Below are 24,606 nucleotides of genomic sequence, written 5' to 3' on the forward strand. Positions count from 1 at the left end.
ATTCATATAAGAGACGGCATGAAATCACCTGCAGTAACATCAGTAGACGTTAATATGCTTTAATCTTCAGGAACAAAGGTCACAGAGGCTAGATCAGACAGCAACATGGTACCTAAAATATCAAAGCTGCTCTAATCAGTATTTTTATAGTAACACTGGATCAAATTGCTACATGTAATCTGAACGGGGTCGCTCGTACTGATGAACACACCGAGAATTACAACCAAACTCTGCAGCCCGTCCAAACTCTATTGAAGCCAGTTGTTTCAGGTTTTTTCAGCCCACAATTTCACTGTTTTGAATCTGTCTCACTGCTCTCAATAGTGTTGTTTACAGCAGCTGTTTTCAGAGAAAAACCCATTGTACACCAGCTGCCCATCCCCAAATGGACAAAAAAAGTGACCAATGTTTGGGAACTTTTAGCGGTTAAAAAGCCAGATATTTCCCTCAGAGTTTGGTGGAGAACATACCAGAGAAGCAGCCTGAATATTAGGCTAATTTTTGTCAGATGACCAGAAACACGACTCCAAATAAATGCAACTTGCTCTGGTTGTGTCAACTTTATAGGATATTAGTATGTCAGTGTTGTGTTTACAGGTTTTTTGTACACTTTGTTACATTTATTAACTAAAGCAGGATGTTACCATGTCAGAAAAAAACACAGATTGTCTTATGAGTTTTATTTAGCTGAGCGCAGTAGCTGCAAGACGCCTCTGTAAACCGCTTTCCTGGGGAAACCCTGCAAAATGCATACGGTGCATTCCTGTGGAGTTAGGAGACACTCATATCCAGTGTACGTGAGTTTGTGAATGAATGAGCGCTGCCACAAGGATGTGTACATATACTGTGACTGAGAGTGTGTGTGCGTGTGTGTGTGTGTGTGTGTGTGTGTGTGTGTGTGTGTGTGTGTGTGTGTGTGTGTGTGTGTGTGTGTGTGTGTCTCCACAGGCCCTCTGGTCGGTCAGCATGTCTCTGCTTAGGCAGCGAGCCTCTCTCAGGCTGTAATTAGCACATACCACAGCGACCGGCCAGCGAGAGAAGACACAGGAGCCATAATCCACTCTCTGGATCTGCCTCTTCTAACACTTGAACATTGAACGCTCCTCTGCCTCTCCATTGTTTTACTTTGAGTTATAAGTTGTCAGGAGGTGCAGAGCCAGCGATCTGCGTATTTACCCGAGTGAGCTTCTCCAATTGCAACAAAGAGGTTTTGAGGCATCTCGAGCTACGGTGAGACCCGGGAAAAGCCAGTTTTCAAATTGCCGGGTATGCTCGACCTCTGTGCCAAGCAGCACAATGTGATACGTTCAAGGAAGTTGAGAAAATAAAGAGATCAATTTTGGCCAGTAGTGAGGGAATGTACTGGTCAAAAACCAAAGCCTGAACTATTGGTTCTTAGAAAGAAAAAAAAAAAAATTCTTGAGTCCAGTAAAGGGATGATTAAGAAACAGTCTGCTCTGTTTCCTCATTTTAAACAAAGAATCTTTCTCACTTCAGAATTGATTGTAATGCTGAAATCGTAATCCTACACCAGTTGCAACACTTCTGGCGCAGGTTTACAGTGAATTAAGTCCCGTCAGGAGCCCAGCTGACATGGCACATGGAGCTTTTTTAACAGATCACTCATGGATCCTGTTAAAAGTCGTGTTTCTCCAGTCAGTCGAGGCTTTGCTGGTACTTACCATGACTTAATCATGATTTTTTTTGCTGTCAAAGCACCCGGTCGATTCTGTGCCAAAAACAGCATGCCATCCAATCCCTAGACATTCCACACGACCAAAAACCATAGACACCCAAACAGGCACAAAATACAAACCAACAGCCAACGAGACCCAGAACCAAACACTCGACTGCACACATCAAATGCAAACATCAAACAAAATGTTTGGTCTTTGGGATCTTTAGTCAAATACTTAATTTTTTGTCACTTTAGTTTATCTTGTGCTTTCTGCTCCATGCATTGCATTTGGCATCTTTATGCACTTGTCACAGGGTGTCTCTATTTACTGCTGTCTGCTCCTCGCAAGTTGGCCCAATAGTGGAGGTCATTAGGTTAAATAGGCCCAAAGGGTTGGTCAGATGCTCCGACAGCTGTCAAGGGCTGTTGAACTTTCTGTGTGTCTGTGTGTGCGTGTGTGTGTGGGCGCGTGTGTGAGTTTGCAAAGACGGTGACATCATCTCCTCAGACATCGGGGGTCACAGACTGATGAGGTCATTGACTAACCCCTGAGAGAGACCGCGTGTCAGAAAACAGTGAGAGGGGACAGTCGCGTAGCGGAAAGAAAAATGAGACGCGAGAGAGAAAGAGTAGTTAGTGGAGTTAAAGGAATAGTGCAATTTTTTTTAGCTCATTTCAAAGAGTGGGATCAGAAGATTGATACAGATCTCATATCTGTGTGTTAAAGCATGAAGCTGCAGTCGGAGCATGTTTAGCCTAGCTTAGCATGCTAATTGGAAGCAGCCTGAATGTGGCTACAAACACCTCTAAAGCTGTCCTTTTACTCTTGGTATCTTGTTTGTTTAACCTGTACGTAAACATGAATGTTGAAATGAGTTATGTGCTGTAATAGTTCATCCATCCACACAGTGCTACTATGCAGTGTCTTCAGCTATAGCGTGGGTTATAAGATACGGTTGATATGCAATTTTGACACAATGGTAAACCTAGCAAGTTAAGTGTGACAACAGGACTTTGGGATGCTGCCCACAGTCATTGCATCCAGCTGTTGAAAAGAAAGAAGCAAGAAGTTGTTTTGGCACATAACTCCAATTAAAACCAAACATGGTCTGATGCATGGTTTTTGTTTAAGAATGGGTAAACAAATAAGGTACGGTGTGTGAGTAAGGCAGCTTCTAGAGGTGTAGGTAGGTGTAATTTTTCATTGCAGATCCCCCTTGACCTCCAGTCTTTATGCTAAGCTATGCTAAATACATCCTGACTCCAGTTTCGTACTCCATAACATGTCAATCTTCTCATCTCGCTCTTGGAAGGAAAGTGAATAAACATATTTAGCAAAATCTTGAACTATTGCTTTAAAGAAAAAACTCTACTGAACATCTGTCTTTTGACTAGCAAATATTCACCCCCTTAAGCTGGCTCTGAAATATCTGTAGCTTAGTCATTTTTTCGAGAATTGCTCCAGTCAGCTTGAATTCACAGAAATTCGTGTTTTCAAATGGCAACCCAGAGTCAACATCAATCAAAACATCGTTAAAAGTATCAGAAAGTCCTTGGAAACTTCTTAAACCGCTGCTGCAACATAATCCAGTTCTCCACTGTTCAGCATGTTCCAAACAATCCTCACTTTACCCATAAATTGTTAAAAATGCTACTTCCAGAAGACTTATGGGTGGAGTTAATATCCTGCATGAGTGGTTTTTGATTGACATTTTCATTGACAGTTTGATACAGGATACATTTTTGACTCTGGGTCGCCAAAATTCAGGGAATCCTAACTAACAACAGCTTCTCAGAGCCACCTTTCAAAACATACAGTGGGTGAGTTTTTGATACTGAAAAGATTGACTTTTGGTGGAGTGTCCTCAAAAAGCCTTTGCTGGATTAGAAAAGTGAGCAAAAGTGAGAGACAAAGAGTCAAAGTCAAGAGGGAAATACATTAAGACATACAAGCATTAGTCATACTGACCAACTCTCGTGTCAAGTGTTTGCTCGCCGGCAAAAGTCAAAGTTACATAATCTTCCATTAGGAGATATTGAATCCCTTAATCACTCTCAACAAATCCCACTGACCAAACATTACTCATTTCAGGTGGAGGCCGGCAAGACAGTGGTAGGTTCAAAGACCAGTGAACCACACACACACACACACACACACACAATGGACCACACACTTAGAGGGAAGTTTCAGGATGTGAACCTACTGTACCCTTGTGATCATTACTGAGGTCATCTGATAGTAAAAAAAAACAGTGTGTAGGAAATGATAGTTTCTTACTGCCGAGTGCAGAAATTACAACATTAGCTGATATACAAGTTTATATTCCAGAGACGTTTGCAGTTTTCTGATCTTTAATGTTACTGTGGTCTCTGATGATAAAGGTTAATCATTTAAAAGGTCAATTCAGGCAGAATTACCTGCTGCACTAACCCAAAAGTTGAGGGTCCTTTGCAGTTATCTTTTGGTTATGTTATACGTTTATTTAAAAAAATATAATATATTTCTTGCAGTGCTTCACTACTGGAGTGTTTCACCTAATTAAAGAGCCAAACATCACTGAGATTTTTCAAATTAAAAAGGGTGAAAATCAATTTATTTCTCTTCTTTTACAATTGCACTGTATAATTGCTACTGTGTTCTGGTTCTTGTCCTTTATTTATAGCCTTTTCTGTAAATACAGTTATAGCAATATACTTAACATGTATTCCTGCTTTTATCTTCTCTGTCTGTAATTGTCTTCTTTCTCTTTTTGTGACGTGTATTGACACAACTAATGTGAGTTTACACTGAAGATAAACTTGGTAATGGGGCGTCCTGGTAGTGTGTTGGATAAGATGCAGCAACAACAACTGTTTTATTCCAGCTGTGGATCTGTGGTGCGTGTCTTACTCCTTTCTTTAGCCATGTTTCTTTTTTCTCAGCACTTTCAACTGTCAAATAAATGCCAAAAAAATAATCTGACACAGAAAAACTCACATTTGAGAAGCTGCAACAACTGAATATTTGGTATTTTTTTGCTTTAAAAAGTGACTAACATGGTTAGTTTGATTATCAAAATAGTTGAATATTTTCTAAAGCTCTATAAATCCACTAATAGTTGCAGCTCCACATCAAATGCAAAAACATTATGTTTTACTCTTGCATACTTTAGACCTCCTGTTATATTTACAATAACGTCTTAAGTGTGTGTCAACTAATAAATGTAAATGTAGTGGTGAAGGTAAAATCCTGAACCTTCCCTTTAAAGATGGCAGTTCACATGTTTGACATCATCCCCCATCTCCCGACAGCAGAGCATCCAAAGCCAAAGATGAGTTTAAAGGGATTCTTTTGTGTTTTCAGTTAATCAGTGTAGTATTTGTGTAGTATTTGGTTTCATAAAGAATTGGGAAATGTATTAAAAAAAAACTTATCTTAACTTAACTTATAAAAAAAATCTATCTTTCAAATTCTTCTCTGTAATGATTTTTAAAAACAAGAAAAATGCAGCAAATTAGCTCATAATTCTTTACCAAGAATCATAATAAGTGAGAGATCTCATTTAGGAATAACATTTTTTGAAAATGGCACAAAATATGTAACCAAATACAGTAACATCATCACATCAAGGTATCCCTTTAAACATTTTAGAGGCAGTTCTTTATAGAGCACGACCGGATGAGGTCACTCCAGGTCGCCTCCATCTTTAGTGCCATTTCAGTGAAAGCAGGCATGTGTGGACAGCGGCGAGAGAACAAGACCAAGACCGGCACCATAAAAACCCCAGAGCACCATGACACACCCATGAGCACAGACGCACACAAACAACTTGTCATCCACATAATACTGACCAGCTCGCTCTCATAGTAATTGTCCCAGTGGAGTTTGTGTGATTTCTTTGTCATCTGGAAGCAAGGCAGAGCGGGTTAAAGGAGGCATGAATCACACACAAAATTACACGTGCTGTTAATACAGTATGTGAGGAAAAAATTACTAATCCTCGTACAAGCACACACGCATAAAACTGAGACACACACACACACACAGACTCATCTCCACAGCTGCAAAACTAAACCAATCCATGATGTGACCAGATCAGAGATGTTAGTGGATATAAATGGTTTAGATTTAAGAGACCGCACAATGTCAATGAGTGTGAAAACTTCATACTTGGGGTGATGTAACCTCCTTTCTTACACAATGAAAAGAGAGACAGAAGTGCAGGAAGAAGTACTCAGATGTTTCACTTCTTAGTCCTACATTCAACATCTTACTTAAGTAAAATGTATTAATTATTATTGTTGAATTATTGATAAAGGTGCATTTGTACTGGTGGAGCTGGTTGAGCTGGAGCTAATTTTAACTTCATTATATACTGTTGTTGTAAGTAGTTTAATCTGTAACAATGGGACCTATCTTTTTAAGTTGATCATATGTTTGTCAATAAATTACCCAATAACTACAGCTGATGGTGCAGACTCTATTCATCGTGATCTGATTCGATTCTTGATTTAGATGAAACGAAACGACACATAGAACAGTTCTTAATTCATCCTGGGAACTTAGATTTCTGCTACATTCAACAAGTGAGCATACAGTGTAGTTTACAGTGCACTTTATATTACAGGCTGAACTGTAAACACATTTCCTGGCTGTAAAACAGTGGTACAAGATTGCCAGAGTGAGCTAACCACATACACTTAAACTTAAAACTATTCAGTTCACAGGACTGTTGTGACTTAATGCAGGAAAAACAGCCAGCTGTCAACTACGTTACTTTATAACTTAAAATAAGGTTCTTGTGCATGTTTATAAATGTAATAACTCAGTTGTCATGAAGTCAATATTTGAATCTTCATGCAGCCCTAATTGAACCATTTACAACAATTTACCACTGCTTACACACCACATCAAGCACAGATGTACAACTGTTTACTGAGAATAGGTGAAAATGCTAAGAGTGATCTTGAGATTTTACGATATTGGATCGTTCAAATGAAGATGAATCGGTTTTTTTTATCTAGCCAAGTAAGTACAGTATCTCCATCTGAATGAATGTAGTGGAGTTAATGTATGAGGAAGCAAAAATGGAAGCACTCGATTGTACAAATACCGCCAAATAATATTTAAGTAAAGTATCTGAGTAAATGTACTTATGATTTACTACTACAACAGACGCCGCGACAAACGAACAACACAGAGAATAAAATCCATCTCTGAGAGGGAAGAGAGCTAAATATGGATAATCATTTTGCTCCTTTGAGACACCATGTGTGTATGGAGTGCCTGTATATGTGTGTGTGTGTGTGTGTGTGTGTGTGTGTGTGTGTGTGTGTGTGTGTGTGTGTGTGTGTGTGTGTATGTGTATGTGTATGTGTGTGTGTGCAGGCGTGAAGCCAACACACACACACACACACACACACACACACACACACACACACTTGTACGTACACACACACACAAACACACCCAGCTCAGATGAACACATGTGCACACAAAAACATGCGACCGTCGGCGCCCTCTGCACGAGAGTCAGCGCCAGATTAACTCCTGAGTCCTGCTGTTGCCATGGAAACAGAGCTGCATAGTAACAGGCAGCCGGCAGCGGAGGGTTGGGGGGGTGGTGGTGGTTTGTTGTCGTGGGGATTAAGGGGGGGGAAAAAAAACTGTTACTTTTTCGGGGAAGCCAAATGAGATGAACAAAGAGATTTTTTTTGTTTTTTTTATTTTGTTGCTTCCCCAGCGTGCTGCCATAGGAAGAAGGGAATATGAATCCTCATACATCTGCTGCCAACGCACACAGATGCACTACAGAAGATACACACATATGGGGGTTTCTGGCATGTGCACAAGCACGCAAACACACCCAGCCACACACACACATGCATGCACATATGTGAGACACACACAGATGCAGGGTTGAAATGTTTGGGCTGATGCAATCAACACTCCAGAGTGTTGAGAAGTGCTCCAGTTTGGATAAATGAGTAAATAAGATCCAGCAGAGAGGGAAGAGAAATAGGGAACGCAGACAGCACAGTTGTCTATCATCATCTTTTGGTTTTCCATCGATCTCTCTACGCAGTGTCTTTGTTTTATTATTCAACAATAATTCATCCTCTTCTGAGAAAAACCTGTTATTCCCACTTCGAATCTGCTCTGACTTCCTTTCAGCGTCGTAAAATGTACTCACACTGTCTCTTTATCATTACAAATCATCGTACGGTCACGGTATTATGCTACCCGACAATTTCCTGACATAAAAAGCCCCTGATACAAATGACACGCCACCACGCTGGATAATTATCGACAAGACGAGCAATTATATTGTTAACATCTTTTAGTCAGTTTGACCTTTTTATCCCCTCAATCCTGCTGTATCTACTGTTTCTACACAGCTGTACATCTGAACAGAAATAAGATAATATCTCCGTTGTTTCACATTTACATGATGAGACTCATAATTAGGGCTGGGTATCATTGAAATGTTTCTACCCTTGCTGACAACACAAGTCTCAGTGCAGATACCAAAAAACTCTTTTCCCAATACCTTTCTTTGAGGTAAATTACAGGGATTCTCATCTAGTCTTTGAATTTTATGTCAGTTAATCGGTGTAGTCGTTTCTGTTGGTTTCATCAAGAAATCAAAAATATACTAGCTCTATTTAAAGAGGTTTATTAATAAAACTACTTAAATGTATTATTTATTTTAAAGATATAAATAAATCGTTGTCTCTGTCATAAAACAAGCAACTTTCAGTAAATTAGCTTATAATTCATTACCGATAATCGTAATTAATGAGATTTTATAATGGTTTTATATAGTTAAAAATTAGCAAAGTTACGACATAAATCACGAAATATTAGATGAGAAGAAGAAAATATGTAAACATAATGTGACAAAACATCACTGGTTTAACTGTTACTTAGGCTTATGTACTTAAAATGCATTGATACTTGATTCTTCAGCACTCAAAAAGAACTGAAGTTCGATACCCAGGTTAGTACTCATTAGTAGGGACGGCACAAAGACCAATGTGTCACTTTCAAAAAATGTAATTGTATATAATCACAGATGTTGAAACATTGTTAGGAGCCTCTAAGAGGGTTTGTAGCCCTTTAACTCTGAAAATCAATCATTATAATCCTGTTTCCTCTGTTTTCTTTCTTTCATGATGGCAGAAACAGGAGTTTAATAATCCGACAGAAAACACAACAGGATGACATAAATACCTGAATGTGGAATTTGTGTATAAGGATTAATTTTGCGCTGAATGTGGAGTTTGCTGCATTCATGTAGGTATGAGTGTGTGTTTGTATGTGCTGACCTGGTTGAGGTAGTGGTATTCCTCAGGTTTGAGCAGATGGAAGGACTTCCTCTCCTCTTCACTGGATCCGGCCAACAGGTAGTAAAACACATGGTAGTTCCTACAGACGCACAAAAACATTACACGTTAGAGGGGTTTGATTTTACAGCACACAAAAAAACGCACTTTTCCTGTAGTGGTTTCTTGAGTCCACAGGGCCTCTTCAAACCTGAATGTCCAAACCAAATTTAATTCCTCCATATCTGATCCAGTAGGTTTTGATTTCATGTTGCAATAATATGAGCCAAGAACTTCAACTAAAGCAAATACAGAACTTTACATGATATCCTGCAGTCATCACCTAAAGTACATGGGCTGCGTCTCTCTATACTTGACACTAATTGATATGTAGAAGGTCGTGCGTCTGATGTAGGCGTGCTGTGAATTCTTCAAGTAGCTTTTATCTTTATCTTTATCTTCAGGTGGCATTGCTCTCTCATCCTCTAATATCTTCTCTTTCATCCTCTCCGAAAATACCTGAAAAGTGTCGGCATGGCTTTTATGGCTTTTTTTTCCTCCAGCTGACTTTTTATAACGTTGTCCTTGGTTACGTTGTTAAAAACCTCTCTTCCTCTCCCAGTGTGCTACCACGGTTCATCCATTCATTCATAATACACATTTTTATTTGGGGACCAATTACTCCGCTGAATCTCCATTCTCAAGACTCCATTCAAAGCTTTGGAGTAGAGTACAGTGAAAACTTGTGTATCTGCAGCTTATTTCTCAACCCAAAACTTGTAAAAAATAAGTCACACCTATGACCCACCGCGGCTCAAATTTCAAGTCAAACAAAGCAGCGGTGCGGTGGTGTGTGGGCTGGAGGTTAGGAGTTGTGATTAGCCGTGACAAAGGCTGGGGCTTCGGCCAACGTGCTGAGATGTAATTCTATTACAGCTGGAAACGAGCTTGTTCTCTGCACAGGGACACTTAGTGCCTGATGGAGTGGTGGAAAGTTATAAAGCCCAAGGAGGATATTAAGGAAACCCAAACTGGAATTGGTGCATGGGTGGAAGGATGTTTTTAAACCGAATGAGCTACCCAAATGTGGGCCACAACTTGAGCCCCCTTTAATTCAGCCAACATTTGTTTACATTTTTGGCAAATTGGCCCCAAAAAAAGAACACCAAATTAGCCATTAGCAGTTCCTGTTAGTAATGTGCCCATGGAAATACAGACAACTACCACTGCATTACTTTGATACTGAAGAAAAAAGAAAAAAAGTGAATTTATGGATGTTTGTTCGTGACGGCCATCAGAGGTGATACATTCTCGGAAAGAGTAAATCACAAAGAATCTGAAAATATGTGTATCATGTCTGCGTGTTCGGATTTGACTGAGTTATGACTATGAGACGGGGAATGAATTTTGACGCAAACTGTGGCGATCAGTCACTAAATTATGGGTTAAGCACTTCATCTGCCGCCATGAGCTGTGTGTCACCACCACTGCTGCTGCTGCTGCTGCTGCTCCAACTGATGATGAAATCAGGGCTACAATGACTAGCCTAACTTGTTTTTAGGATGCCTGTCTCTTTCATACTGGGCAGTAAATTCACCTCACATCTCTCCTGTTTTTTTCTCCCAGTGCAGCAGTTACAGTCATGGATACACAACTAAAACCAGGGCCCTTGACCCCAAATCACCCTTGAGAAAGAAAATACTTGCTAACACTTGCTTCTTTGCTGCATTCATTTACACGTTTAAACCACTATCCTGCTACTAAAATGTTACAGTCTCACCACTGTGTGATAGTGGCCTGTGGCCTTCGCTGACAATACAGTATCACTTCAGCGTGAAACCTTGAGTTTGCGTTGATGAACATGTATCTCGTCTCCGGACTGGAAATGACCACAAGATGAGGTCATGGTCATCAGCTCTCAGTCTCTTTCTGATTTTGCTTTTTTTGTGAGTCAACCTTGGCAAAGTTCAAATAGGAACACTAATGTTACTGTCTGACACGTGGCTTAACATTGTTTTGCTGCAGTGCATATCTGTTACCTACTCTTCCTCCTGAATTAATTTACATGCACAAAAACATTTAAGAAGACTCAAGTCCATTTAGTTAAAACTATTAACACCAGGTATGAATAACTAACTAATAGCTAGCACAGTCTGTACTTCTACTTATAATATCAGTCAGACCTGACTGGCTGAATAGCATCTTCCTGACTTGACTCCCATCCTGTCAAAGTACAGTCATAAAGTTTGACAGCATCACTGTAGATCTCAGCCAGTTCCCTCCCAGTGTTTTTTTTTCCCTATCCTGAGGTCGTACAGAGGCAAACTGTCAAGGAACAGGCTATAAGATTTAAGATAGTTTGCAGTTTATCATTAGCCTGGCTGCTCCCCCACCTCTCTGCTTTCAGGTCTGGACTCTCTGGGAGGTCCTGTCTTTAGTTTCTACCCTATCAGTTTGGCCGCCAGGGCCTGTCATCAGGTGAAATAGAAACCCTGGGCCTATCAGGGTTAGAGGGATTAGATGACCGTCGGAGGGTTTTACATTGTTTTATTTTCCTCCCCTCACAAAGCTGCTATGCTGGTAGGTTCAGCTTTTTGGTGTCGCCAGGGAAAGATGAATGATATGGGGACAGAAAGTGTCGAATAGATTAGATAGAAATGATTTGTCTGGATGTGGGAATAGGTGGAGACTAATGCATGTGATTGCAGGAATGAGCGTTGTTTTTACATTAAACTAAAAACATAAATAGTTTCTATTAAAATCAAAATCTGCATATTTTCTTATTCTCCAGGAACCATCCTGATGTGTAATTAGTCAAATTATTAGCTGGCTATAATATAATGTGTGCAAAAAGGACCAGACTCCCTAAGGAAACCTGATATTTTGCAGTGTCAAAGAAACAAACGGCAGAGGCCCGTTTCAGATGGACACCAGATACATCCTCAGTTGCAGAGGAAATGGAGGCTATTTTAGTATTGAATTTCTTCAAAGAACACGAGAGCGCACGAGTGATATAGATTTGACATCCTATCTCTCAGACAAGTGGAAATATGGCTCCTAATGTTTCTAATATCTGGTTTGGTTTATTTATGGCTGCACCACATCACCCCGGGTTACTGAAGATTTGTCGATTTAGTTTTTTTTTTTTTTTTAGATTTTTATCTCCATACACATAAAATTTGGGTTAAAAATGTGTAGAACTGGTAAATGAGTTGCTAATTACTACAAATAAAAGTAAAAAAATAACTGCTCTGCTAGCATTGCAAATATGGAACACTTAAAATGAAGGTTGATTGGTTTCTGTTTTGGTTTTCATATGTTTTTATATTCAAAAGAAATGCTGATGCCTGGGACAATAACTTACCGAGTGAGGACGTCAGAAATGACACCTGCTCACGTCATCAAACACTAAGTGACAATATATCTGTCAGATGGACCAGTGATGAAATAATCAGTAACCAGCGTTAGTATTCAGAGCTTTTCTCAGAAACTCTTCATCAGCCTGATAAAAAGCACACGTATCATCCAGCTGTCATAAATCCAGCTGTCATCCCCATATATCCGTCACTAAGATGCTGCGTGTGAGTGTGGATCTCTGCATCCTGTTGTCTCTGCTCACCTCTCATTGTGCTCCTGGTAGACCAGACGGGATTTCTCCAGAAGGTATTTCTCCACATAGGCTCTAAAAACATAACAAAAAAACAAAAACACACACACACACACACATACATACAAACAGTTAAAAGGAGACATTGAAGAGAAAACACCACCGCTGCATCACTCATAATAAGTCTGTTGATATAAAGACAACAACACAGCACAGAACAGAGTTGCAGACTCAAGTAATTGTTAAGAAATAAATAGGAATAGAAGAAAGCTGTGAATATAAAAACATACAAACAGATGAGAGGGACAGTTAAGTTTAATGTGATTTCAATAATTCATGACATGAACTATTTAATTATGTTTTTCAACATGAAACAAAAGTATTGTGAATTGCAGTTATAAGTCTACAGTGAGGATTCAATCAATATTAAATATTTTATCATTCAGTCATTCATTACATTGGTTAATAAAAACAATGGTAATGGTCTTATGTGATCAATGTAGGATAATAAAATATAGTTATTTTTACCAAATCATAACCTGATGATGAATAATTATAGAGTAATGATTCAGTCAGCATACATGAGTGATTAAATGTTGCCCCTCCATCCATGCACAGTTGTAGGTTTGCGACTGTGGATTTCTGAGTTGCATACTTACAATGTCTATATATGCGTTTCAGATATTACATATAGTATGTTGTGTGTGTGTGTGTGTGTGTGTGTGTGTGTGTGTGTGTGTGTGTGTGTGTGTGTGTGTGCGTGTGCATGTGCATGTGCGTCTCACCCCCTGACAGTGCCGCTCTCCTGGTAGTTGACCTGGATGAACTTGCCAAAACGGCTGGAGTTGTTGTTGTGGGCGGTCTTGGCGTTCCCAAAAGCCTGAAGAGAAAATGGAAAGAGTCACCTTCAGGTCAACATATCAGCATAGACAGCAGATGATTGGCAGCGCTGGGAATTGATCCCATTAAAGACTAAAATGTCTGCATCACTAATGCACTATCTTTCATCCTGTTGACACTGCATCCACAAGGTCTTAAAAATATATCTGCACATGAAAATTATGATGGGAGCTGAACTCTGAACCAAACTGAAGGAATGTGTTAGGAGCGGAGGCAACATCTACCAATCACATCGCCGCAACACAGGTCATGAGGCTCAGGAAGGGGCCCACAAAAGGCACAAACACATACACACCCACACACGCACACTCAAACACGCCAACCATGCACTAGACTGCCAAATTCCTATAAAGACAAACACACTACAGAGCTGAAAACAGACAGTCACGACTCATGGGAATCTGTGGGTGTTTCTGCCAACACACACACACACACACCCTGGAGTCCATCATTAGAGGCCCCTGGAGGACTCATTCAGGTCCTCATTAGGGGTCTGATGGGCCCCAGTGGGGCTGGTTAGGAGAGGAGAGAAGAGGAGAGCAGATAGACAAGGACGGAGAAAGAGAGGCTTTGAAGAGACAGCAGAGATGCTGGGAGTGGGAGGAGGAGAAGTGGACACTGATAGGAGGGAAGAAGCATCATCTAGAACAGAGGAGACGATGAGAGGAGAAATACAAATGAAAGAAATGAAAAAAGACAAGAAGAAAATACAAACAGATGAGACGAAAGAAGATGAAAAAAACAACCAAACATGAGAACAATCAGAGATGATTTTAGGAGGAGGAGATGATAGGAAAGGAGAACAAGATGAAAAAGGAAGTAAACAAGAACAAGTAAAATAAGAAGGAAAAAGTTGGAATAAGGAAACCTAGCGTGAGACATTAGAGAGGAAGAGAAACGTATTTTCATATTTTATGCAACGACAAAATTTCAGGCTGATGTAATCAGTATTTTGGAGCTATGACAAATGACTAAATAAAAACCAGCAGAGAGAGAAAGGGGAGAGGAGAGAGAGAGAGAGAGAGAGAGAGAGAGAGAGAGAGAGAGAGAGAGAGAGAGAGAGAGAGAGGGCGTTAGATAATTGATTGTGGCCGCTGGGTGAATACTACAGCTCCGGAATAACACGGTTAATAAAAGTAAAATCCTGCTTTTGAATTGGGCTTTGATCTCTGCGATGATTCATTCAAACCTACCCACTCCCCCCCACCCCATAGACCGCCAACCTGACACACATTTCACAGCCAAATTAGAACAAACCAACTGTTATTTTGTGTCTTTCGCTCCATTTTTAAAGTATTTATGATATTTTTGTTTTGTTTTTTTGGCCGATTCTTTCTCATTTTCCACCGCTCATCCACCCGTTGATTCTCCTTTTCTTCTTCAATTCCAAACTATCTTTCTTTTCTCTCCATCAGATCCTTATTGGAGCTTTCTGAGTCCTGCATGGACAGAGACACAAGAGAGAAGAGAAGGAGAGGGACTGGCAGGGAGATCTCCTTCAATTCCCTCAATCCAAAACGTAAATCGAAACTGTAATTCACACAATAATGACAGAGCTTTCATCCTCAATAATTTCTGGATATATGAGCCTCTTCTGTGGCAAAATATTTCCAGTTTTGAGTTTTAGAGGAAAACCCGCTTCCTGAGATGACTGAACTGAGAGTCAAATGAGCCCGGCTCGGATGGAAACTGTCAATGACAATCAAACCGGAGCTGGCAACAAACAGAGAGAGAGAGAGAGAGAGACATGGAAGACAAAGTATACTGGGTTTCTGCATGCTTGTGTGTTTTTAAGAAGATTAGGTTGTTTTTTTTAAAGATGCAGTGCAGTTAACGGTGCATGTGCTGCATGTGTGGGTGCATGGCATGTTTGTGTGTGCTTTCTGTTAAGTGCGTGTGAAAGAGATTAATGAGCAGGGCGGCAGTGTCTGGGTGATTTAGTGGTGAACTCTGCTTCATGGTCAACGCCTGCTGTGACCACAGCACAGGAAAACACACACTGTGTGAATTGGTGATTACTGTGTAAGTGTGTGCAAGTGTGTGTGCATGTGTAGCATGTGTGAGCGGATGGATGGATAGACCAGAGGTGGGTGAGAGCAAGAGAAAACCGCACACGAGAGAGAGATGATGGCTGAACTTAAAAAAAACATCTGTATTATATTGTGGTTATTTACTTAAAGTGGAAACGTCCACATCTGGGGCTCTACTTGAATACCTTTGCATGATTTAAAAACTGCTAATTTATCTTTTACTGGTCCTTTATGCCCCTTAGTCTGAAACAAGCCACTTTAACTCCTGTCTCTTTAATGTCCCCCTCCTCATTACTCTGTTTCTGATGGCAATGGTTGATCACCAGCAGCTTGGGTGGCTACGTAAACAAACAATATTAGTAATATTTTCACTCAAATTGGAAACATCTCAAATACATCTGTGCATGTTCGAGCCTGAATCTGATCTGATATCCGTGTAGACAACACAAACAACCCGTTGAAATACCTCAGCAACAAAGCATGATATGAAAAATAGTAACACTCATAATGGTATGGGCATCTTAAAATTATTTTAGGCTCAGAGGCTACGGATGTATCTTCATGTATACAGTATCTTAAAGGATAGGTTAATCATTTTTAAAACAACAATCAAGTGTCTATATGATGGTTTTTACTTGCTGTAATCATGCCTCTTCTTCATACTGGCTATTAAAAGATCCCATTCAAATGTGCTTTCAATGCAAATGATGGGGGCCAAAATCCACAGTGTGTCCACACAGTCATTTAAGAGTTTATCTGAACTTCATACGAGGCTTCAGCAGTCTGAGTCAAGTTGATATCTGCCACATTTACAGTCTCATAGCATCAAATAACAGTGTGTCCCTGTTGAGTTGTGGTGAAACAGTTACAAAAAGAGGAACTTTGGCACTAAAAAGATGGTAACATTAGAATATATCTACTTGATTGCTTCATATTAGCTTCAGATAAACATTTTAATACAGTTTTTGTACAGAGGGTTGCGGGTTTTGGCTACTATCACTTACATTGTAAGTGCATTATGAAGGGAGGTTACAGCAAGAAAACCTATTTCAATGGTTATTTGGATAATGTTATTTTAGGACAGATTTTCCTTTAAGAAAATCTTTACTTTCTACTGCCAAGGCAAACATTTCTTAATCATCATTATTATATTTGTTTATATCATGGTCTACAGTATTTTTGACAGGCATTTATTGCAACACAGCTGTTGTTTGTTCTCTTTAAAAAGAAGATGCAGCCATCCAAAACCAAGAAATACTGACTGGGTACATTTTGCTGTTCCCATACTAGACCAAGAAGACTGAGTAGTCATTTGAATTCAGAATTAACATGACTCAATACAAACTAAATTAACCCCAATCTTTTTTGTATAGCCTGTGGTGCCATATGGAGTCCAGAAATAACCAACTTCAGTGTATTAAAAACAGCTCACCACAGCGTCCATTTACACAAATCAAAGATCCAGTGCTTTGCGGGCCATATGTTACATTTTATGTTGAAGCAAATGTGCTGACCCTAAGGCTTAATCCTGATGTGGCTGTGTGTACGTGTGTGTGTGTGTGTGCGTGCGTGTGACTATGCTTAAATCCAAATGGCAGCATTGGCTTCACATTAACAGTATGCTAATGTATGCTTATGGGCTGTGTTAGCCCCCGTGGGCTGTTCCACGCTGTCACATTACGTTAGCCAGTTGTTTCCTCCACCGCTGCAGAAAGTCCGTCCTCAACCTCAGAGGAAGCAAGCAGTGGGTGCTGCTATTTCAGAACAGGATTTATCTTGTTAAGTGTTGAGAGTGAAAGGGACAAGATTGGAGCTGGGCTGTTAATTAGCATGTCAAGACTTTCCTCAAAATAGGGGCTAAAATCAGCTCAAATACTAACGCTAATAACCCGGTGCTCACTCTTTCCCTTTCTTTCTTTCTTTCTTTCTTATTTTGTCTTTTCCCTCCTACAGCTGCACTGTGTTCACATACTATACACTCTCAAAAGCCATTAGGTGACCTAGATTATGAAAAACAAGAGTAGATGTGCCAAAACCACTGCCGGGCTCGCTTCCATTAGCTGTGTTTCTGTGTGGGGCGCTGTGGGTAAAATGACTGGTGCTGGTTGCAGCAGCTGATAACCAGGTGAAGATAGCTGCTTGTTGCAGCTTTGTTGTTTGTTTGTTTGTTTTATTTGTATGAATATTGGTTTTGTTTTAACCATAGATATGAAGAAAAGTACACACATAGAAGACTTTATATTTATAAGGTTTTTAACTGCTTTTTAATTTTGGTCAATAATCAATGTTGGAAAACAAACAGGCCTTTTCCACAGCTGATATTTTAACTTGTCATACTAAGAAAAGCAACAATGTCGCTGATAATGCCAACAGTGGGTTTGTTTAAAGGACCAGTGTATAGGATTTGGTTGCATCTAGTGAAACAGTGGTGGCCATGAAATGGGCAAAAACTCAAGAAGCCCTCTTTAGAGCCACTGCTTGGTCTTTGCTTCCTGTTTCAGTCTTTGACTCCCGATTAAAAAATGCGATAATTAGCAGTTGTTGTTTTTTTGTTGTATTTGAGAGGAAATTGAATATCTTAAGGTTTTGGACAGTCAGTCAAGAGAAGCAAACTGAAGATATCAAGGGCTCTGAGAAACTGCTTAATCAATAATAAAAATACAGATACTGATTATTAAAAGAATGACTATTATACAATACAGATGTCTTTAAAAGGAGCACAGTACACTATCTTGAGTGACAGCTGTAATTCATATCTTCGACATGTGAGCTTGGGCTACAACTAATGATTATTTTCATTATCGATTACTAAAAATGGATTTCACAATTTCTACTAGGCCACAGCAATTCCTTCAATTTGCATGTTTTGTCTGTTTTGTCAGTCTAAAACGTTAAAAAAGAAAAACATTTCAAAAGCTGGAACCATCAAACATTTGGCATTTCTGCTCATAAAATGACAGAAATGATGAATTCACTACACCGCACATATTACTATTCTGCATAAAAATTAACTTTGCAGAGAGTTTTCTGTTTGATCACAGTAGGTTTAAATAGTAGGTTGTTTTTTTGTCTCGTGTATTTTCTGTTTTTAAACCAGCACGTTATGTCGGCAGAAACGCTCAACCTTTCTCCACCAGTTCACCCTGACAAAAACCAAACCAGAAACCACCGCTCTGCTTTCAGCCAGCGGGTGCACAGCAAGTGCAGCTACACTGTCTGTATGCGGTGTGTCAGCTAGACTTAGACACACACACACACACACACACACACAGTAGAGAGGCATTTTCTGTGGAACACACTAAAGAATGTCAGTAGCAGATACAGTAAATGCCATCACACACACACACACACACACATTCGACTGTAACTTCTGATCACAGGCTTGGCGGGAGACACTAACCCCATTTGCTGCTTCATTAAACATCTATAACATGACAGGAGTAGACTGCCAAGTTAACACACACACGAACAGTCAAACACACACACACACACACACAATAAATTGCACTTTTGACAGCTTCATCGCTGGTAAAATAGCAGTACAGCCCTCTGGTAGTGTCAGACAGTAAGGGCTAGTTTCATTATAACAGTTGAGAACCAGACAGAGAACCAGACAGAGAGAGACAGAGAGAGAGAGAGAGAGAGAGAGAGAGAGAGAGAGAGAGAGAGAGAGAGAGAGAGGAAGAGGGAGGCTAAGACACTTCAATTCACTCAAATTAAAGAAAGAAAAATATATTCATGAATGTATAAAAACATTCAAGGGATTTACTGCAAGCGTGTCTCTGCCCTGTCCTCTAATCAAAGGCTTCCTCTTTCAAAGACGCGCTCAGTCGTTGGACTTGCAGTGAGACTCCAGAGAAGCTAATTTCAGCCCACTGGGCCATTATTAAAGCAGACGTCTGCTCCCCAGTGTTTCTCTGCCCTGCAAGCATGTTACAGTGTGATGAAAATACAGGAAGAGACAGACACAGAGGGTAGACGAGGGAACATCTGGCCACATTCAGTTAATCTACCTTATAGGGTGAAACTGTATAAATATTTTTAGTGAGCAAACATAATACAGATGTAAGTAATCAGCCTTACTGCAGATATAATGTGAGTTTCAGTACCAATTCTATAATACGTTTTTAATAGCTTAGTATAATAAATAAATATAGCACATTTCTCTACACAATATTAAAAAGGACACTTCTGCAAAACAAAACTATGCTTTATTTCTTTTCTTTTTTTTTAAACTTTTCTCCAATCTCTTTTCTTTGAAGTTTTACTCATTCAGGCCTTTAATTCATCTGTAAGGATCTGAAATTCATCTGAAGGATCTTTGGTTGTCACGTGCAACATTTGACATGAGTAACCATCGCTAGACTATGAAGGGTCACAAGCCAAAAGGGTCTGTAGTGACTTACTGCATCTGTCTTTTGTTAGCCTTGTCTTTCTAAATCACAACTATAAACACTAATGAGTGAAATATGACACTACACATTACAGGAGTAAATAAATGACTTCTGTTTTAATCTCTGTCATTACTGAGCTTAAGAGAACTGAAAAAAGGCAGAGTAGAAAGACATAAATATAGTGCTATACATGCTTTAACTGTGGATCTACTGTATCCCATCCCTTCTGTCGTTGTGCTGTCTATCCGCCTTTCCATGTGTCTTGTTGTCAAACTGCATCTGGAGCAGCAGAAATGCTTTGAAAACAATCTTTCAGGATGATTTCATGCTGTGTGGATTCCCCAAGACGGCCGTCTGAGTCTGCTTTTAGACCCAAAGGGTTTTTATTTTATTTTATTTTTGGCTTTACTACTTCCACATTCACAGAGGCTCTCAGAGAGATGACATCACATCGCATTCCTCCGCTAGCAGGTGCAGCCTCGGCTTCACATGACAGGCTGAGAAAACAGAGTGTGTGTGTGTGTGTGTGAATGTGTGGTTTGAAGCAGCTTCAGCGCCAGCCTTTCCTCTAGGTGTGCGGTCAGCCTTAAAATACACACTCACAGAGGAGAGCAGGTGCCTGTGTGGAGCTTGTAGCAGCAAGCCGTCACATTCATACAATGTGACACATAACAACACTGTGTGAGCGTGTGTACCTCCTCGATCTATTTTAAGACCTGCTAAACGCTGAGTTTGCAAACCACTATCATGTACGTCTGGATGTTCGCAAGCCTTCATTAACTGGACTGACTGACTGTTTGTCACAAGCAGGCTGGAGGTTGACACTGGTGGTTTCTGTGCTCGATCCTCTGCAAGAGGAGAAAGGAAGGACGGTGGTTTCACTGCCAAAAAACGCCCTTACAAGTCACTAGACTAAGGTCCCTCATTGCTACTGCCACTGGCTTAACCTACCGTGTAGTACAGGGAACAAAAGAACATGAGAAATACGGCCTCAGCAGATGTATCACGAAGTAGAAATCATATAATTCTAGTCAGAAATGTGTCAAAGGACTGAGTATGGACCGGCTCATAGAAGGGCCGGCCAATAATAAAGTGTTACAAAATACAGAAAAACGCCTATTCTGAGGTCACAGAAAAGCTAAAAGTGCCAGTCGATGTCTTCAAATGTCTGATTTCATCCAACCAACACTACAAACTACAAATGATGTAAAAACTCAAAGTTATGAAAGCTTTCATTTGGAAAACTGGGATTTCTAAATAATTTGATACTAAAGCTAACGAAATCAGGTCAGTCAGAGCTTTCTTTCCGCCTGCTGTCTGTCACTCCCCAGATTCCTCTCTCTTCTTCTCTTCCAGCTCTTTTTCTTTCACTGATTTCAGACACACGGGATGAGCCCTCCTTTCTAGGAAAAAAGGAAGGAAGGGAGGGCAAAGGAAGGGAGGATGAAGGAGGAGGAGTATGGTTATATAATCCTGACAAAGAAGAGCCTCTTCATAAGCCAGCATTTGCAGTGTGAAGGTGAGTTAGTTTGGGTGACAGAGAAACTACAACACAGTATTCCAACAACAACAGCTATCAATGGCCAACCCCACTTCTTTTATGGCTTATTAAAAGACCATTACCTTATTTCCTGTTTAAATGTTTCCTGTCTCCTGCTATCAGCTACTATCAGCCTAAACATGAATATTTTTCTCAGTACTAGACCTTAGATTTTATAAGTGAGTTATTTATATTTCTTTAATTTTCACTTGAAATGATGTCTTATACCTGGACAGGAAGTGAACATTTTTCTCAAATGAGCTAATATTATTTCATTGTATCGCCTAGCTGTGTGCCTGCCCACTTTAAATCAACAGGTTATTTATTAAACATAAGATGTGGGAGTTCGTGACTGTTTATTGTGCATTATTATATGCTTTTTTATGCATCTCTGTTATCACTGTTTGTTCAGATAAAACACTAATTTTTAGACAGCGCGATTACGTACAAAGTTAATGCAAAGATCTAAGAGGGAAAAAAATCAAACGTATCATGAGGTCAAACGTATCATGAGGATTTATGAAGTTGCTTCTTACAAATATAGATATGAGGAAATATGAGAATATGCAACGCCAAAGATGCCAAAAATGTGAAAAATTGACATCTGTGACCACACGTTGCTTGCATTATGTTGCATCTTTGGCCTTATGGTACTAATAAGAGGGAAATACCAAAAGAAATGGAGGTTATCATGAGTTCTGAGTTCAGTTAGAAGCTGAACTAAATTGAAACATACAAGTACACACACACACACATAAATGGGTCGGTGCGTCCATTGCTCACTAGCAAAAACTCAAACAATTCAATCAAACTTGCCCAAATGTCACCATAACAGTGCGATGTATCTGAACACACCATAATCCTGTGTGCAATGTTTCCCCCATAATGGACATTAAACCTGATCCAAGTTAAAGGCATGAATGGTAAGTATTGTATTAGTTACATCATTTTTGACACCTTCAGAATCAGCTCGCTTTTTGGTTTCACCTTTCTTAACGCCTGCTTTGTCGCGGCCCCCCATGTGTGTGTAGTTATTGGCTAATCGTACTCTGCTATTAGGTGACACTATGAGACAGAGGCTCGTTTCATGTGGTGGAGCACGAGCAGTTAACGTCACAGCTTAATAACTGGCACTTGACATGAAAAACCATGCTCGTAGACTATCATCCAATTGAATAAATGCCCAGTATTTATTGCAGAATTTGACCACAGAAAGGTCTCAAACTGGGAAATGAGCTGATGTTGGCCTGTGGATCTACAGAAGGGTATTACAGACACGGCTGTAAAAAATGAAATCCTTTTACAGGAATATATGCGGTTGTACTTGAAAGAGTTCCAGTACAGCAGAGTATTTAATATACTTTACAGCGGAGAGAAATACAGTTCTGAAATGAGACGGCAAGTGTATCACGGAAGAGATAAATCAGTTAAAAGTACAAATGTGAGACAATATTAAATGATGCGACGCTCACATGACTGCATGAAAATATAAACAAGTGGTCATTTGTCTTGGCTGCAGGGGAATATTGGGGGAATATTTTCAGAGATTCAGAACATATTGTACAAGGATAGCATATTCCCCTGCACATATATATTAACAATCATCCAGAGAGAAGCTAAAATGTGCTCTGTTTTTGTCTAAAGAATTGTGTTTTTGTACATTCCCAGCATAAATGTACAGTTTTAGTCATCTGCAGCTCTTAATTCTTGCCTGTTGTGGATGTGTCAGGGTCATCCTTTCAACAGGGGCCCATTACTCCATTCACACACCGGCATGCACACTGCACATGGACACAAACTCACATCTGCTGTGCACCTTTATTATAACACACATCTCGCATACACAGCTTGAAAAAAAAAAAAAAAAAAAGGAAAGGCAGCGAGTCATGTGAGTTCCTTTATGGTCCAGGAAGGCAGAGAATAATACATGACTAACACACACCTGTGCTTCTCTATTTGAGAGGAGCAGTATTGACGTAAGGCATTTACTATTCCCTAAGCATCACAACCAGGTACAAGCTTAGTCCCAAACCTTTACTGATTTTTATGTCATTATTTGATACCGAATAGTAGAGACAGAAAACAAGGGGAGAGAGATAGTGGTGATAACATGCAACAAAGGTCACCAGTTGAATTCAAACTAAGGACATTTTGCTCATGTGGCATCTATTTTCAAGCCATTAGGATGCGCGCTTGAACCTAATCCTTACTTTTAAACCTAAAAGAGCCTTTTGAATATACCAAAATCCCTCGTGAAAGCAATCTAACAGTCACTTTTTAAAACACTTAGCAAACACCTTCATGCAGAAAGTCATGCACACTGAATGGTCGGTTCACTGCAGCTTAAGGGGAACTACGGGGAAAAGCGGCCACTTCATGACTCAAACCTGTGACCTAATGTGGTGCGTGTCTGTCTATGTGTCATGTGTATTCCTGTTGTGCTTAAATGGATTTAATACTTCCTGACAAACATTTAAATATAAGTTCAACGCAGCTGCACACATCTGCAAAGCATTCAGCAGCCCGATGGGTCGTGTGTCAGGTCGGGTTCAGGCTGTTTTTGCATGATAATTTGGGCGTGGGTCTGATTATTTTTAACACTCTCTCAGACTCTGCTAATCGTTTGCAAGTCATGTGTTGGGAGTAGATACAAAATGGTGACTGGGAAGCTGGGAAAGAGACAGAGTGTAGGCAATGTGTTGGCATTAGTCTGGCGAGCAGGAGGTCAGTAATTGACGAATAAAAGAAAAAATGTCAAGGGAGGTTACTACATTGTGGAAACATGATGACCTTGCTGTCACAACAGATAAAAAACCTCCAACTTTCCACAGCTTCTATTCGTCAAGAGCATTGTGATCATATTTCTGTTTTGGATCATAATTGTTTAGACTTATTTGGGGAAAGTTGTTTGAGCGTGTGAGCCATTATTCATCTGACTGATATTCAGAAAAGGTGAAGTTGTTGTGCAAACTGGTGGAGATGATTATTTATTATTTCAAGATGCTTTAGTGTTACATGCTTATAGTTGAGTGCAATGTATTTTGTCATATCTGATTAAATTTTGTGACTTGGAGTAAATGTGTAGACGTTATTACTTTTTTCATTTTTTGCAATGTGTGTATTGCCATTAAGCTGATTAAGCTGGTTTATTA

The 24,606-nt window shown here is 39.8% G+C and overlaps 1 protein-coding gene across 1 annotated transcript in view; it reads right to left on the bottom strand.

The window, feature by feature from the left end:
* Positions 1-24,606, bottom strand: part of LOC133981701 (unconventional myosin-IXAb-like) — a 163,108-nt gene that overhangs the window by 67,007 nt on the left and 71,495 nt on the right. Inside the window, exons 3-6 of the mRNA XM_062420525.1 lie at positions 13,376-13,470; positions 12,603-12,665; positions 8,987-9,086; positions 5,510-5,563 (exon numbers count right to left, since the gene is read on the bottom strand). Coding sequence (XP_062276509.1) covers positions 5,510-5,563; positions 8,987-9,086; positions 12,603-12,665; positions 13,376-13,470 — 312 coding nt within the window. The remainder of the gene's footprint in view (positions 1-5,509; positions 5,564-8,986; positions 9,087-12,602; positions 12,666-13,375; positions 13,471-24,606) is intronic.

This window comes from Scomber scombrus, chromosome 6 (assembly GCF_963691925.1).
Source record: "Scomber scombrus chromosome 6, fScoSco1.1, whole genome shotgun sequence".
Taxonomy (NCBI): Eukaryota; Metazoa; Chordata; class Actinopteri; order Scombriformes; family Scombridae; genus Scomber; species Scomber scombrus.